This window comes from Muscardinus avellanarius (assembly GCF_963383645.1).
Source record: "Muscardinus avellanarius genome assembly, chromosome: 19".
NCBI lineage: Eukaryota > Metazoa > Chordata > Mammalia > Rodentia > Gliridae > Muscardinus > Muscardinus avellanarius.
In genome coordinates this window covers 44,178,301-44,194,985 of record NC_137805.1, presented here as the reverse complement: position 1 = coordinate 44,194,985, position 16,685 = coordinate 44,178,301, and the positions used below count along the sequence as shown (strand labels likewise).

Sequence of the window (16,685 nt, the reverse complement as noted above, 5' to 3'; positions counted from 1 at the left end):
CCCCCCCACACTCGGATGGGGGAAGCCAGTTCCAGCTCGGGCACCGCGGAGCTCCTTCTGCCGGGGTCTAATTCTGGGCGCATGAATCTTTCCTCTTCACCTTATTCACAGCCCGGCGGGAGAAGCCTTTGCAGTGTTTGCCCATCAACAGTTCACCAGCTGACCCATCTCCTGGCTTCACTTTCTTAAAATGTAACTTAGCCAACAGCTCTACTTGACAGTATTCGTCTGATGGCTTCTGAATACTTGAAGTCTAAAGTTTACTGAGTTTCATGAGCCACAGGAAGCCTGGAGAGGCTTTCTTGGAGGTAATTAGTGTGATTAAGAATATGAGCTCTGGCCAGGTACAGTGGCACATGCTTATAATCCCAGTATTTGGAAGGCTAAGACAGGAGGAGCGTAGGTTAAAGGCCTCAGCAACATAGCAAGATCCGGTTTCAAAATAAAAGTAGCCAGAAGTGGTGGCGCACGCTTGTAATCCCAGCATTTTGGGAAGCTGAGACAGGAGGATCGTGGTTTGAGGACAGCCTCAGCTACTTAGGCCCTCTGCAACTCAGTGAGACCCTGTTTCAAAATAAAGAATAAAAAATAGGGCTGAAGGTGTAGCTGTGAGGTAGAATGCCCCTGGGTTCAATTCCTAGTACCACCAAAAAAAAAAAAAAAAAAAAAAGTTTGCTACTTGGAAAGCTAAGACAGGAAGATTATAAGTTCAAGGCCAGCCTGGGCAATTTAGCAAGACCCTGTCTCAAATAAAAAATAAAAAGGGGTAGAGATGTAATTCAGTGGTCCAGTGCCTTTGGGTTCAGTTCACAGTACTGTAAAATCAAAACAACAGCAGTGAAATAATACGGGTCTGGAGGACATGAACTCTGGGTTCTGCCACCAGCTCACCGTCTGACCTCGATCAGTCACTTCACCTCTGAACTTCAGCTTCCTCCTCTATACAGTGGGGAGGAGTGCCCACCTCAGGAGCACTTGCCACGGGGACTCACTGAGATCCTATTCATAAATAACTTAGCACATGGAGAGGAAATCATAGAAAATTCATAAAAAGAATCACAGCACAGGGTATAGTAGTGCTCATTAGGGATCATTATTAATGCTATACTAACACTTGCAATAACCTAGTATTACTGCCCCTCGATTACCTAGAAGTCACTTACCTAACATCTTTACACATCTGGAACACAGTTGAGAAATAGGAAAAAAGCAAAAAATGCCTCTCAGCAGTTCAAATGGACATCAAAGCTTCTACACTTACTCATCCCAAGGCCCTCACGCTCTAGATACAACTGTAAACCCGGGTTCATTTTTTCCCTCCAAACCATATTCAACCAGAAGAAAGCATGGGGATGGCAGTGGAGAATTCCCAATTCGAGCACTCCGACAGCCATCAAAAAGAGTTGGGGCTAAGAATGCAGCTCAAGCACAGAGCACTTGCCTAGCATCCTTGAGGCCCTGGGTTGATCCCCAGAACTGCAAAAAAAAGGTAAAAGTTGATAATTTAGGAAACACACAGAAAAACTGCAAAGAAAATGAATGCAAACTTAAAGCCTAACAGTAGAGCTGGTGTGGGCTGAAAGTTCCACACGCGTCTCACACCCTAGGTGGCACCGCTGCGTCACAGCAGCGCGGTCACTAAGTCAGACCTGCAGCCAACAGCAAAGGTAGAGCCAGCCTCTCACTTCAAAAGGAAGCCAGCATTTGGGAGGCTGAGACCAGAGGATCGCAGTTCGCAGCCAGCCTCAGCTACTTAGTGAGGCCCTTTACAACTCAGTGAGACCCTGTTTCAAAATAAAGAATAAAAAATAGGGCAGGGGGTGTAGCTCGGAGGTAGAAAGCCCTTGGGTTCCATCCCCAGTACCACAAAAAAAAAAAAAAAAAAAAAAAAAGGAAGTCCAAGTGCACACCTGTAACCCCAGTTACTCAGGAGACTGAGGCAGAAGGATTGAAAGCTCAAGGCTAGCCTCCGCAACTTAGACCCTTTCTCAAAATATAAAATACAAAAGGCTGGAGATATAGCTCTGTGGTAGAGAGCCCCTGGGTTCAATCCTAGAACCGGAAGAGGGGAAGTGAGGGTGGGGAAGAAGCCTAAAACTCCATTAAAATAATTTTGACAATAGCCGGGCGTGGTGGCGCACTCTTGTAATCCCAGCATTTGGGAGACTGAGACAGGAGGATCGTGGTTCGTGGACAGCCTCAGCTACTTAGTGAGGCCCACTGCAACTCAGTGAGACCCTGTTTAAAAATAAATAATAAGCCGGGCGTGGTGGCGCCTGCTTGTAATCCCAGCATTCGGGAGGCTGAGACCTGGAGGATCGCGGTTCGCGGACAGCCTCAGCTACTTAGTGAGGCCCTCCGCAACTCAGTGAGACCAAGTTTCAAAATAATGAATAAAAAGTAGGGCTGGGGGTGTAGCTCGGAGGTCAAATGCCCCTGGGTTCCATCCCCAGACCTGCAAAAATAAATAAATAAAATTTAAAAAAAATAAAAATAAAGAATAAAAAGTAGGGCTAGGGGTGTAACTAGGAAGTAAAATGCCCCGAGTTCCATCCCCAGTATAATAATAATAATTAATAATAATAATAATAATAATAATTTTGACACATATTTAGAATGTCCTGAGTTCCATCCTTAGTACCCCCAAAAAATAATAATTTTGACACTTAAGGGGTCTAAGTTTCTATTCCTAGTGAAATCCCTTCATTCCTTAAGGATATCAAGCAAAAGAGAAGTTGCCGCCTCTGGATGCTGAATCTAAAGCATTAAAAAAGCTGCCACCTGCTGGGCGTGGTGGCACACGCTTGTAATCCCAGCACTTGGGAGGCTGAGACAGGAGAATCGCACAGGTTCGAAGCCAGCCTCAGCTGCTTAGTGAGGCTCTCAGCAACTTAGTGAGATCCTGTTTCCAAGTAAAAATATAAAAGGTCTGGGAGTATAGCCTGGAGGTAGAAAGCCCCTGGGTTCCACCCCAGTAACACCAAAAAAAAAAAAAAAAAAAAAAAAAAAACTGCCACCTTTTTCCACATCCTTACTTGGCTGAGCCATACAGCTCCCAGGCTTTGGCGATCCCAAGGGCCAGTCCTTTGCTGGGATTATTGGAAAGGATTTTGGCAGCTTCTTTGGTCTTATTCAGGACATTGAGAACATGTCTGTGGAAGAAAGATGGCTATTTAGTGATTAGATTGACCAGAAGTCCCCCCTTATCGTGACCTCACAGATACAAATGGGAACATTTATCTGAGAATCAACTGAGTACTTACAAGCACCTCACCATCATGCCCCCGGAATACACACACTAGGCTGCCCTCCCCTGGGCTCTTGCCAGAGGAGCCCTGCATCCCCACTCCACCCTACACCAGTCTCCAGGTGATCTGGAGCCGCCAGGTGCTGCCTGGAATCCTGCTGCAGACCACCTGGAATCACAGCAACCTGGAGCAGCCCTGCTGGCAGGAATGGCTGCTGCTAGAGCCCAGCCCTCACACGGAAGCCCCTGCATTTCTTTTTGCATTGGATTTGTAATTCCTTTTAGGCCCTCAGATATATCAAGCTTTTTCTCATTGCAAACCCCTCAAAAGTATTCTTCCTTCTGCCAGGAACACTAACTTGCACAATGAATGGGCAAAGTAAGTCATGAAGTCTCTTTTCCCCCGCGACATACTAAAGATCTGATTACCAGCCAAAACTGTGGGCAGGATGGAGGTGGGAGAACAAGGCTTGGGGTCCATAGCTGGAGCTGCCTGGCTTAGCCGCTGACTGTAGGCCATCAGGCTTCCCCCACATGTGTGCCCACAGCTGCCCAAGGAACCTACTGGTGCACGGCAGGAGTACGGGAGGCCAGGCCCCCAAAGCTGGCAGAGATGGTGTTGATTTCAATCTGTTTCAGGACTAGGGAGCCATCTGCGCTGCGCTGGAACATGTAGTCTGAGCGGTTCAGTCCCAGGAACACCGTCTATGGGGAAAACAAGGCTGAGGACATCTGCCCAGGGGCTGACTCTTAGGGGCTAGAGCCACGAAGCAGACAGATAACCATGAGCTCTATGTAGAGAAAAGAGGCACTAGCTAATACTCCTAAACCCAGTAGAAATTCTAGGCATCCCAGTGATAAGTCGGGTCTCTCCCTCCCCAAGTGACCAGGGCGGGGACAGGAGGCGGAGCCCTGGGAGCGGAGAGATGGCAAGACTACAGATGTTTGGAGAGAAGCGGTGTCCCACGCTTAGTCCCACCCCCAAAACACTGGCTTAAAAGCAGAAGTACTTCCCGCCACGTGGCCACTCAGGGGCAGATCTGGCCGAGCGGTGGGACTCTCCAGGCAGATGGCTAGTCGGTCCCTTCCCCAACACGCTGACCTCGCCCAGAACCCCGTCCCCGAAGGTGCCGAGTTCTTTCTGATTCTTTCTGATTAAAAGCAGATTCTGGTACCTCGCTGGCTGCCTGCCTCCTTCGCAATTTCCCTGAACCCCTATCTCCCCAGGACCCCTATTTTCAACGTTTCAGCCAGGACTGGTAGCCAGGATGTATAAACCTGGTAGGGACCAGGGAAAGGTAGAGTCTAATGAGATCAAGGCCTGGGCCAAATTCTTTGGTTAAAAACAAAACAAACAAAAGCCAAGCAGACCCAAACACCAAAGATGAGAAAGGCAGGTTCCAGTCCGGGGCTGGGAATGGCTACCTGAGCAATGCCCTCTTTCAAAACTTGCTTGTAGATATCAAAGAGACAAGCTGTGAAGTTGTCCCTTTTGATGGTGCTGGAGGAGGAAACAGAACATTTTCCAGGTCATACGGGACCTTAAAGGTCAAGGAATCCCACCCTCATTCACTGACCCCTGAATCCTCTCTGGACTTACTGGCCAAAGCTTGACTAAATATTCTAATCTAGTGGAGAATCCTGGTCATGACTCTAGCTCTAGAGCCAGGTGACCTAGGTTCAAATCTCAGCTCTCCCACTTATTATTAAGCAACCTTAGAGAATCATTTCACCTCTCTGCATCTTAATTTATTCAACTATAAAATGAAGAGGAAAATAAATGTAATTATAGAGTTGTGGTAAAGAGTAAATGAGACATTATGTGTAAAGAATTATATGTTTGTTTGTTTGTTTATTTATTTATTTATTTATTTATGGTACTGGGGTTCCTGGAAACCCTTCTACCTCCGGGCTACACTCCCACACCTATTTTTAAACTTTTAAAATTTGGAAACAGGGTCTCTTAAGCCAGAGCGGCTGGCTTCGAACCTGCGCGATCCTCCTGTCTCTGCCTCCCAAGCGCAGGGATTACAAGCGTGTGCCACCACGCCCAGCCATGTGTAAAGAATTAAACATGTTCTTCTGGTCCCCCCAAGGACTCAGAAATGGCAAGTAATGTAACTATTCTATACTTGAACATGACTTAATGTTACCTTTCCCTGCTTCCTACACTCTAGGACCTCACAGGACATTCCTTTCTCTGTTTCTGTGCCAGGCCCCAGGGTGGTTATCCACTGTTCTCCCCTATGATTCTTCAGACCCAAACTTAATTTTCTTGTTTTCTTCTTCAGTCTTCAAGACATGATTTCCCCAGAGAAGCCTTTGCTGTCTGTCAGATGCCCCTGTGGGCGCGAACGAGGCTCGCAGGCCTGTCCTGCAGCACTGATTACAGCTGCAACCTCCCGTTTTATTTGTGTGATGCAGCGTCGGCTCTCCTGTTTGTCTATAAACCGCGTGGAGGTGGGGCCGGGTCTGAGCAGCCTCGCCACCGAAGTCCAGCGCGCTGCTGTGACGTGTGACGTGTAGTAGAGGCTCATCAGTGTGGTTTTCTGGAGTATGAGGCACGTGAGGAGGGGTCCATGGGCAGTAACACCAGTCACTAACGCGGGCTCTGCACCGCCCGAGCCTGGCCTGGAGGGACCCTGCAGAGGGACAGTGGGGAGCCAAGCAGCCCAGGCCTGCCCCGAAGGCGCCCTGCTCCCGGCCAGTGAGTCCTCCATGGAGGTTTACCCAGCCCCTGGGGAGGAGAATCCCAGATGGGCTTTAGCCTTCAGGGAAACTAGGACATATTTTCTTTATCTCCCTCTGTGTCTCTCATTTTTGTTGTTGTTCTTTTGTTTTTGTTTTGTTTTGCTTTTTTGGTACTGGGGTCTGAAACCAGGGGCATTCTACCTTTGAGCTACACCCCCAACCCTTTTTATTTTTTATTTTATGTGTGTATTTATTTATTTTGCAGTATTGGGGATGGAACCCAGGGACATTCTACCTCTGAGCTATACTCTCAGCCCTATTCTTTATTTTGAAACAGGGTCTCACTGAGTTGCAAAGGGCCTCACTTAGTGGCTGAGGCTGTTCGTGAACCACAATCCTCCGGTCTCAGCCTCCCAAATGCTGGGATTACAAGCGTGCGCCACCACGCCCGGCTTTTATTTTTTATTTTTAATTTATTATTATTATTTTTGTGTGTGTGTGGTACTGGGGTTCCTGGAAGCCCTTCTACCTCCGGGCTACACTCCCAGACCTATTTTTTACATTTTCATTTTGGAAACAGGGTCTCCTAAGCCAGCGCGCACGGCTGGCTTCAAACCTGCGCGATCCTCCTGTCTCTGCCTCCCAAGCACGGGGATTACAAGCGTGCGCCACCACGCCCGGCTTATTTTTTATTTTGAGACAGGGTCCTGCTAAGATGTTGAGGCTGGCCTCAAGCCTGTCATCCTCCTGTCTCAGCCTGCCAAGTACTGGGATTAAGGCTGAAGGTGTGGCTCAGAGGTACAGCATTTGTTTCTCATGCACAACGCCCTGGGTTGTACATGAAACAAAACTCAAAAGTAAAGAAAACCAACTACTGGGATTACCTGTGCGTGCCACCACGCCCAGCTTATATTTTCCCTTTGCTAAACAGAGAAGGTGAGGGTTGCAGAGATGGGCTGCAGGGCAGCTCTGCAGCATAATCACAGGGCTAGCTAGGGTAAAGGTCACAAGCGAGGCTGCTCACATGTCCCACAGTTCAGAGTCACAGATATAAAGCCAGGCCCACCCTGAGGAAGAAAGTGGAGGAAGGATGCTCACGTGACCCAATGGGCTCCTGGCTCCGAGTCAGTGGTGTTCAGCCTTCTGATCATTGTTACCCCTTTTCATATTCACCACACAGCAAATCTTTTAAAATTTTAAAAAGATTTTACCTGGGCGTGGTGATGTACTTTTGTACTCCCAGTACTCTCAGCTACTTAGGCCCTCGGCAGCTTAGTGAGACTCTGTTTCAAAATAGAGTCAGCCGGGCATGGTGGTGCACGTTTGTACTCCCAGTATGTGGGAGGCTGAGGCAGGAGGATTACAAGTTCAAGGACAGCCTCAGCAAGTAGAGAGACTCTCATCGACCTAGTGAGAGCCTGTTTCAAAATAAAAATGAAGAATAGGGCTGGGGGTGTAGCTCAGAAGTAGAATACCCCTAGATTCAAGCCCCAATACTGAAAAAAGAAATGATTTGATATCTAAAGAAATAATCTAGCCGAGCATGGTGGCTCATGCGTGTAATCCCAGCATTTGGGAGGCTAAGACCGGAGGATTGTGGTTCATGGGCAGCCTCAGCTACTCAGGCCCTCTGTAACTGAGTGAGACCCTGTTTCAAAATAAAGAATAAAAAATTGGGCAGGGGGTGTAGCTCGGAGGTCAAATGCCTCTGGGTTCCATCCCCAGACCTGAAAAAAAAAAAAAAAAGAATCTAGTTTTCTGTTAAAAATTAATCAAAAATATGTGATTATGTATTATGTGATATGTGATTATGTACATAATATTTATGTATTTAATTCTAAAATAAAGAAGTTTTATTTTGCAATAGTAGGAACTGAACCCAGGGGTGCTTTATCTACTGAGCTACATCCCCAGCCCTTTTTATTTTTTAAAGGGTCTCACTAAGTTGCTGAGGCTAGCCTCGAACTTGCGATCTTCTTGCCTCAGCTTCCAGAGTAGCTGGAATTACGGGAGTGTGCCATTATGGCCAGCTAAAATAGAGAACTTATTTACATTTAATTCTAAAAAATAATCAAGAAATTTCACTTGTCCCAGGAGTGAAGAAAAAAAAAAGATCTGCAGAGAAGAGACTGAGAGAGGGGGCTGGAATGAGCATTTCAGAGATGTTTTCTTTAGATCTGGGCATGCAGCCTGCATCCTGGGCCACCCAAAGGTAAGAGGCCTGGGGTGTCTGGCATGGTGGTGCACACTTGTGATCCCAGCATTTGGAAGGCGGAGACAGGAGGATTGCGGCCACTTAGGCCCTGTGCAACTTAACAAGACCGTTTAAAAATTAAACAGGGCTAGGGGTGTAACTCAGAGATGACATAAACCTGACTTCAAGCCAAATAACCTTCTGTACCTTCTGTTTTCTCCCATACCTAGGCTGATCTCCCAAATTCCAAATGGAAGTTTCAGTCCCCAAAGCACGTGTCACAGATCACAGACTCACAGAATACCAGCACTGGAAGGAACCTGAGATTTAAACCAGCCTCCCATGTTTTAAATCAACTGAGGCCTGGAGAAGGAAAGGAACCTGTCTGAGGCCCTCCATACAGCCAGGAGAGGCAGGATTAGAAGCCAGCTTTTCTGGTCCCCATTCTACCCTTGTTTCTCTTGTGGGGAACCTCACCTCCACCCCACCAAGTCAGCTGACACAGCAGCACCTCGTAGCTCCCCAGCCTTCCAGCCCCTTGATCTAGTAGCTCCTGAGCCCCCAGGCCTCACTGCCCAGTACCTGGAAAGAGTTTGCTCCAGGAAGGCCATGTTCTGGCTGACGGCGTCCACTAGCAGGTTGAAGTCCATCTGCACAGCATAGGCCTGCTCCAGCAGGGCGCTGGGGACCAGCGAGGGGAAGAGGGTGAAGGGGGCGTAGCTCACCACCTGTCGACGAGGGGGTGGTACAGTGCCTGTGGATGAGGTGTCTCCGGAAAACATACCCCCCTGCAAAGTCTGGCCCACATTTATTAAGGACCCACCAACAGCAGAACAGGGGTTACCTCTGAGAGCGGGGAGGGAGGGGAAAGGATGACAAAAGGGTAAAAAGAGAGCTTCCAGATTCTGCGACAATTTACATTTACATATATTAAAAAATGACCAGGGCATGGTGGCGCACGCTTGTAATCCCAGTACTTGGGAGGCTGAGATAGGAGGATGTCTTATCTGGGTTGGTGAACAGCCTCAGCTACTTAGTGAGGCCCTCTGCAACTTAGTGACACTAAGGTAAAGAATAAAAACTAGGGTTGGGAAGCTGGGCATGGTGGCACATGCTTGTAATCCCGGCATTTGGAAGGCTGAGACAGGAGGATCATGGTTCCCAGGCAGCCTCAGCTACTTAGTGAGGCCCTTTGCAACTCAGTGAGACCTTGTTTCAAACTAAAGAATAAGCAGGGCGTGGTGGCGCCTGCTTGTAATCCCAGCGCTTGGGAGGCTGAGACAGGAGGACTGCACAGGTTCGAAGCCAGGGTCTCACTAGGTTGCTGAGAGCCTCACTAAGCCGCTGAGGGCTGGCTTTGAACCTGAGCGATCCTCCTGTCTCAGCCTCCCACATACTGGGATTACAAGCGTGCGCCACCATGCCCGGCTCATACTGGGATTTCTGACAACTGAACTAGAACTTGGCTAAGAGGTCATAAGACCTTGTGACTTAAATGATGAGGCATTCCTGAGTTTAACCTTTGAGTTAATACCAGTTTGCCATTCTGTTAGTGCACATTTATGGTGTTAGAACTTGGCATTTATATATTTAGTACTGGGAATTGAACCAAGGGTATTCTATCTAAGCTACACTTCCAGTCCTTTTTGTTTGTGGTTTTTGGGGTTATTTTTATTAGTTCAATTACATTATTTTCTCATTCAACATGTTAAAGCTGTGAGTTTGCAACCACACTTTAGATCACTGCTCTAAAGTAATCAATGAAGGAAAATTTTTATAATATAATATTAAGTTACTAGTCAAAATGGCATGTCTACACATCCCTCTCATTAGTTAAGTGGTACTACACAAATATTTTAGATTTCTACCACCTGCTTTTACTTTTCTCCCTACTTTGGTCAGACTAATATAGAATTTAATGGCATCTATTTCAAGTATTGGGGCTTTTTATAACTTTTTCATTTGACTTGTTTGTTTGTTTTTTGACACAGGATCTCACTAAGTTACCCAGGCTGGCCTCAAATTAATGATCTTCTAATCTCAGCCTTCTAAGTACTAGGAACACAGACATGCACCACCATTCTGGCTGCTATATAGTTACTTATAAATACTATTACTTTGAAATAGATAATAGAAGCACAGGATATAATTTTTTTATGGTATTGAGGATGGAACCCCAGGGGCATTCTATCTCTGAGCTATACCCCCAGCCCTATTTTTTATTCTTTATTTTGAAACAGGGTCTCACTAAATTGCAGAGGGCCTCACTCAGTAGCTGAGGCTGGTCAAGAACCCATGATCCTCCTGTCTCAGCCTCCCAAGTACTGGGATTATAAGCGTGCGCCACCATGCCCGGCTCCAAGATACAAAATTTAAAAGAGACATAAGAATACACTGTGAGAAGTGTGTTTCACCCCACCCTGGCCCAGGCCACTCCCCAGAGACAAACTGTACGCTAATATCTTTCTCATCCTTCAAATATCCTTATATTGATATGTATGTTCACAAATGTTTCCTTTTTTTATACACACAACATATTCTAAATCTTTTGTTCTGTCCCTAGCGTTAAAAATAATTCCTTAAATACTTAAAGCACCTTCATTATTTTTGTGTGTGTGGTATTGGGGATGGAACCTAGGGGCATTCTACCTCTGAGCTACACCCTCAGCCCTTTTTGCAGGTCTAGGGATGAAACCCAGGGGCATTTGACCTCCGAGCTACACCCCCAGCCCTATTTTTTATTCTTTATCTTGAAACAGGGTCTCACTAATTGCGAAGGGCCTCACTAAGTAGCTGAGGCTGTCTGTGAACTGCGTCATCCGGTCTCAACCTCCTGAATGCTGGGATTACAAGTATGTGCCACCGCGCCCGGTCTATATTTTGAAACAGGGTCTCACTGTTTCAAGTTTCATAAGCTTGTTTGTGAGGCAAAGGACCTCACTAAGTAGCTGAGGCTAGCCGCGAACCACAATCCTCCTGTCTCAGCCTCCCTCTTGCTGGGATTACAAGTGCGCACCACCACGCCTGGCACCTTCATTCTTTAAATAGCTATAAACAACCAGGCATGGTGGTGCACGCTTGTAATCCCAGTACTTGGGAGGCTGAGACAGGAGGATTGCATAGGTTCAAAGCCAGCCTCAGCTACTTAGTGAGGCTCTCAGCAACGTAGTGAGGCCCTGTTTCCAAATAAAATATAAAATAGATCTGGGAGTGTATCACAGAGGTAGAAAGTTCCTGGGTTCCATCCTAGTACCACCAAAAAAAAGTAAAAAAATAAAAATAAATGGCCATATACAGCTAGGTATGGTGGCACATACCTGTACTGCCAGTACCTGGGAGGCTGAGACAAGAAGATTGCGGGTTTAAGGACAGACAGCCTCAGCAACTTAGTGAGGCCCTCTGCAACTTAGTGAGATCCTGTTTCAAAATTAAAAAAAAAAAAAGCCAGGCAAGGTGGCACACACTTGTAATTCCAGTACTTGGGAGGTTGAAACATGAGTATTGAAGGTTCAAGGCCAGCCTCAGCTACTTGATAAGGTCCTCTACAACTTAGTGAGACCTTGTTTCAAATAAAGAATAAAAAAATAAGAGCTGAGGTGTAGCTCAGAGGTAGAATGCCCCTGGATTCCATCCCCCAATGCCATAAATAAATAAATAAGTAAATAGCTATATACTACTTTAGCATTTGGATATACCATAATTTATTGAATCTAGCCTTCTACTGATAGATATTTGGGTGCTTTCTTTCTTTCATTTTTTTCTATTACAATCAGTGCTTCAATAATTATCCTAGAATATACAGTATAAATTCCAAATTGTTATAAGTGGAAATGTCACGTAATTAGAGTAAATCCATTTTAAGTTTTGGTAGATAATTCCCAAATTACCTTGCTCAGCATTTACTTTAAGACAAAACTGGGAAAGGTATTTGTAAGAGTAAGGTTTATCAGCCTAATGCCTTTATGGACTAAAATGGGAATTATTGCAGATTTTTTTTTTTTTTTTTTTTTTTTTTGTGGTACTGGGGGTGGAACCCAGAGGCTTTCTACCTCCGGGCTATACTCCCAAACCTATTTTCTATTTTATTTGGAAACAGGGTCTCACTAAGTTGCTGAGAGCCTCACTGAGTAGCTGAGGCTGGCTTCGAACCTGTGCGATCCTCCTGTCTCAGCCTCCCAAGCACGGGGATTACAAGCGTGCGCCACCACGCCTGCATTGCAGATTATTTTAAGAGTATCTAATACTCTGAGTGTATGTTTGATGGCTATGGAGGTGTTTCCTTGGCCTCATTTATTTGTTTATTTAGATGCGGTACTGGAAGTGGAATCCAGGGGCATTCTACCTCCAGCTACACCCCCAGCCCTCTTTTATATTCTTTATTTTGATTATTTATTTATTTATTTATTTATTTTTGCGGCACTGGGGATGGAATTCAGGGGCATTCTACTTTTTTTTTTTTTTTTTTTTTTTTTTTTGGTGGTACTAGGGGTGGAACCCAGAGGCTTTCTACCTCCGGGCTATACTCCCAGACCTTTTTTATATTTTATTTGGAAACAGGGTCTCACTAAGTTGCTGAAAGCCTCACTAAGTAGCTGAGGCTGGCTTCGAACCAGTGCAATTCTCCTGTCTCAGCCTCCCAAGTGCAGGGATTACAAGCGTGCGCCACCATACTCGGCTTGTTATTCTTTATTTTGAAACAGGGTCTCACTGAGTTTCAAAGGGCCTCACTCAGTAGCCGAGGCTGTCCACAAACTGTGCTCCTCCTGTCTCAGCCTCCTAAATGCTGGAATTACAAGCATGTGCCACCATGCCTGGCTTTTCCTTGGCTTTAAAACTAAGAATCTGTCTCCTCCAACAAGTCCCATTGGGCCTGAAAAACTTCAAAAGAGTTTTTCTGCTAAGACTTTTCTCTACCTCTGGCTCCACATTTCATTATGGTCATTTGAATTTAGCACACGTGTTCTCTGCTGTCCACGGGCTAAGGGATGAAACACATGGGCTCTCCCCTGAATGGAGATAGGAACACAGAATAATGTTACTCTACTATTAGAAAAACTAGCACATGACTGACAAGAGAATTCTGCTCTGTAGTCAGGGAAAAAATGGCAGTAATGGGAGAACTGGCATCTTATATGAAGGGGGAGCCAAGATTCTGCTCTCGCGGGTTGCTGCCATTCAGAAGTGGGCCAGAGTTGCTAGGTGACTTGATATTTCAAGACAAGCTGGGTAGTTAAATTTTTTTCTTTTTCTTTTCTTTCTTTCTTTCTTTTTTTTTTTTTTTTTTTGTGGCACTGAAAGACTTCAGTCCCCCCCCACCCCCTGCGCCGGGGATGGAACCCAGGGATATTCTACCTCCAAGCTTCACCCCCTAGCCCTATTTTTTATTCTTTATTTTTGAAATAGGGTCTCAGTAGCCGGGCGCGGTGGTGCACATTTGTAATCCCAGCACTTGGGAGGCTGAGACAGGAGGTTTGCACAAGTTTGAAGCCAGCCTCAGCTACTTAGTGAGGCTGTTAGCAACTTAGTGAGACCCTGTTTCCAAAAATATATATATATATATAGGTCTGGGAGTATAGCCCGGAGGTAGAAAGCCTCTGGGTTCCACCCCGAGTATCACCAAAATAAATAAATAAATAAATAAATAAATAAATAAATAAAAAGAAATAGGGTCTCATTAAGTAGTAGAGGCTGGCTGCAAACCCAAATCCAGCTGTCCCAGCCTCCTAGATACTGGGATTATAAGTGGGCGCCACCACACATGGCATGGCTCACTTGGGTTTAAAAAAAATGTCCAGCTCCTTTTACACATTTTTTTTTTTTTTGGTGGTATTGGGGTTCCTGGAAGCCCTTCTACCTCCGGGCTACACTCCCAGATCTATTTTTACATTTTATTTGGAAACAGGGTCTCCTAAGCCAGCGGACGCGGCTAGCTTCGAACCTGCGCAATCCTCCTGTCTCTGTCTCCCAAGCGCGGGGATTACAAGCGTGCGCCACCACGCCCGGCTCTTTTACACATTTAAAGAAAGTGCAGTTGAAAGCCGGGCGTGGTGGTGCACGCTTATAATCCCCACACTTGGGAGGCAGAGACAGAAGGATCGCGCAGGTTCGAAGCCAGCCACGCGCGCTGGCTTAGGAGACCCTGTTTCCAAATAAAAAATATATAAAAATAGGTCTGGGAGTGTAGCCTGGAGGTAGAAGGGCTTCCAGGAACCCCAGTACCACCAAAAAAAAAAAAAAAAAGAAAGTACAGTTGAGAAAGGTTAAGTCACTTGCCTAAGTCACGCTTCAAACTCTAAATTTAAGCTGGGCATGGTGACCCATGCTTGTAATCCCAATACTTGGGAGGCTGAGACAGGAGGATCACAGACACAGCCAGCTTCAGCTACTTGGTGAGGCCCTCTGCAACTTAGTAAGACCCTGTTTCAAAATAAAATAGGAGCAGCTGGGCATGGTGGCGCACACTTGTAATCCCAGTACTTGGGAGGCTGAGACAGGAGGATCACGTAGGTTCAAAGCCAGCCTCAGTAACTTAGTGAGACCCTATTTCCAAATAAAATATAAAAATAGGTCTGGGAATGTGGTCTGGAGGTAGAAAGCCCTGGGTTCCATCCCTAGTATTACAAACATAAATAAATAAATAAATGAAACAGGAGCTGGGCGTAGTAACACAATGTTTGTAATCCCAGTACTTAGGAGGCTGAGACAGGAGGATGTCAGGTTTGTGGCCGGTCTCAGCTACTTAGTGAGGCCTTCTGCAACTTAGTGAGACCCTGTTCCAAAAGAAAGAATAAAAATAGGGCTGGGTGTGTAGCTTGGAGGTAGAATGCCCCTGGGTTCACTCCCCAATACTGCAAAAATAAATAAATAAATAAAATAGGGCTGGAGGTGTAGCTCAAAGGTAGGATGTCCTAGGTTCAATTCCCAGTACCGCAAAAATAAGTAAATAAATAAAATAAAAAGAAAGAATAAAAATAGGGCTGGGGTGTAACTTGGAGATAAAATGACCCTTGGGTTCGATCCCCATTATCTAAAAAAAAACCCAAAAACCTCTAGATTTAAATTTGATTAACTCCAACATCTCTCTTTTTACTTTACAGACTTCTAGAGATCAATCTTAATTATTGGGTGGGGGGAGTAAAGCAAAAGAGACGTGGTCTCTGACCCAAAGGAGCTGCCCTAGCCCAGCAGGGCCAGGCAGGGGCCAGTGGGGTCAGAGCAGTGTGGCCAGAGCCGTGGCGAGGGGCCCGGACTTACATTTGAGACACTGGGCTCCTGTGCGGTCCTCAGCAGCACTCCCTCAGCCAGGGCCCGGTCCACAGCCTGCCTGGCCAGCTCTTCCAGCTGCTGCTCATCCTGCAGAATGCTCTCCCAGCTGGCGGCCATCCCAACCTGTGAAAGACAGAAACTTGGCTACAGACGGCTTGGGGGCCACCCCAACACTGTGGGACCCTGACCAGGGCCCTGAAGACTGTGGCCCTGGGGAGTGAACACTCACTGGTCCCAGCTCTTAACTTCCGTGTGCACAAAGCAGACTGCTTGACATCGGCGTTGATTCCTCATCAACACTGGCATTTTCATAGTAAGGAAGCCCAGACTCAGAGCACTGAAATGAGCTACCCTAGGTAATGACTTGAACCTAGGTCTCTGCAGACTTTATTGGAGAAAGAGGCGCTGATGTCATATGTGATGGTGGCACGTTCCTTCCCCTCCCGGAGCTGCAGAGTCCCTACTTTTGAAACAAAGGGAATGGGGTAGATCAGTAGTTTCCAACGATGGCTGAACATTCTGGGTTGCTTGGGAAAAAACTGATTCCTGGGCCTTACTCTAGAGATTCTGATCCAAGAGGTTTGTAATCCCAGCTGCTTGGGAGGCTCTGAGACAGAAGGATTGCAAGTTGGAGGCCAGCCTGGGCAACTTGGACCCTGTTGTAAAATAAAAAGGGCTAGAAAGCCAGGCGTGGTGGCGCACACTTGTAATCCCAGCAATCGGGAGGCTGAGACCAGAGGATCACCGTTCAAGGACAGCCTCAGCTTAGTGAGGCCCTCCGCAACTTAGTAAGACCCTGTTTCAAAATAAAGAATAAAAAATAGGGCTGGGGGTGTAGCTTGGAGGTCTGATGCCCCTGGGTTCCATCCCCAGACCCACAAAAAAGAAAAAAAAATTTTTTTTTTAAAGGGCTGGAGATGTAGCTCAGTGGTACAGTGCCCCTGGATTAAATTCCCGGTCCCAACAAACAAACAAACCTAAAACCCAAGTATTTCATGTAATAGGAAGAGGAGCCTGACTGGTTGCCTAGAGACACAGAGGCATACCACCTCACACTTTTTACTCTCTCACTCTGCAGCAGGCTTCAAGGGGTTTAGAAAGATCTAAATGAGATCTGGAAATGCCACTCATCAACTTTGTTCTGTCATTTATTTTTGGTACCAGGTATGGAACCCGGGGCAGTCTATCTTTGAGCTACACCGTGACCCCTCCCCCGCTTTTTTTTTTTTTTTATGAGTCTGGGGATGGAAGCCAGGGGCATTCGACCTCCGAGCTACGCCCTCTGCT

The 16,685-nt window shown here is 46.3% G+C and overlaps 1 protein-coding gene across 2 annotated transcripts in view; it reads right to left on the bottom strand.

Moving 5' to 3' along the window:
* Positions 1 to 15,521, bottom strand: part of GSS (glutathione synthetase) — a gene marked incomplete at both ends in the record, with an annotated part of 28,679 nt that extends 13,158 nt beyond the window's left edge. Inside the window, 5 exons of one of the 2 annotated variants that reach the window (XM_080716646.1) lie at positions 3,036 to 3,152; positions 3,813 to 3,952; positions 4,673 to 4,748; positions 8,715 to 8,860; positions 15,387 to 15,521. In XM_080716646.1, coding sequence (XP_080572772.1) covers positions 3,036 to 3,152; positions 3,813 to 3,952; positions 4,673 to 4,748; positions 8,715 to 8,860; positions 15,387 to 15,515 — 608 coding nt within the window. Of the gene's footprint in view, positions 1 to 3,035; positions 3,153 to 3,812; positions 3,953 to 4,672; positions 4,749 to 8,714; positions 8,930 to 15,386 lie in introns of both variants that reach the window. The other variant, XM_080716645.1, reaches the window with a different exon arrangement.
* Between the last annotated feature and the right edge of the window lie 1,164 nt (positions 15,522 to 16,685).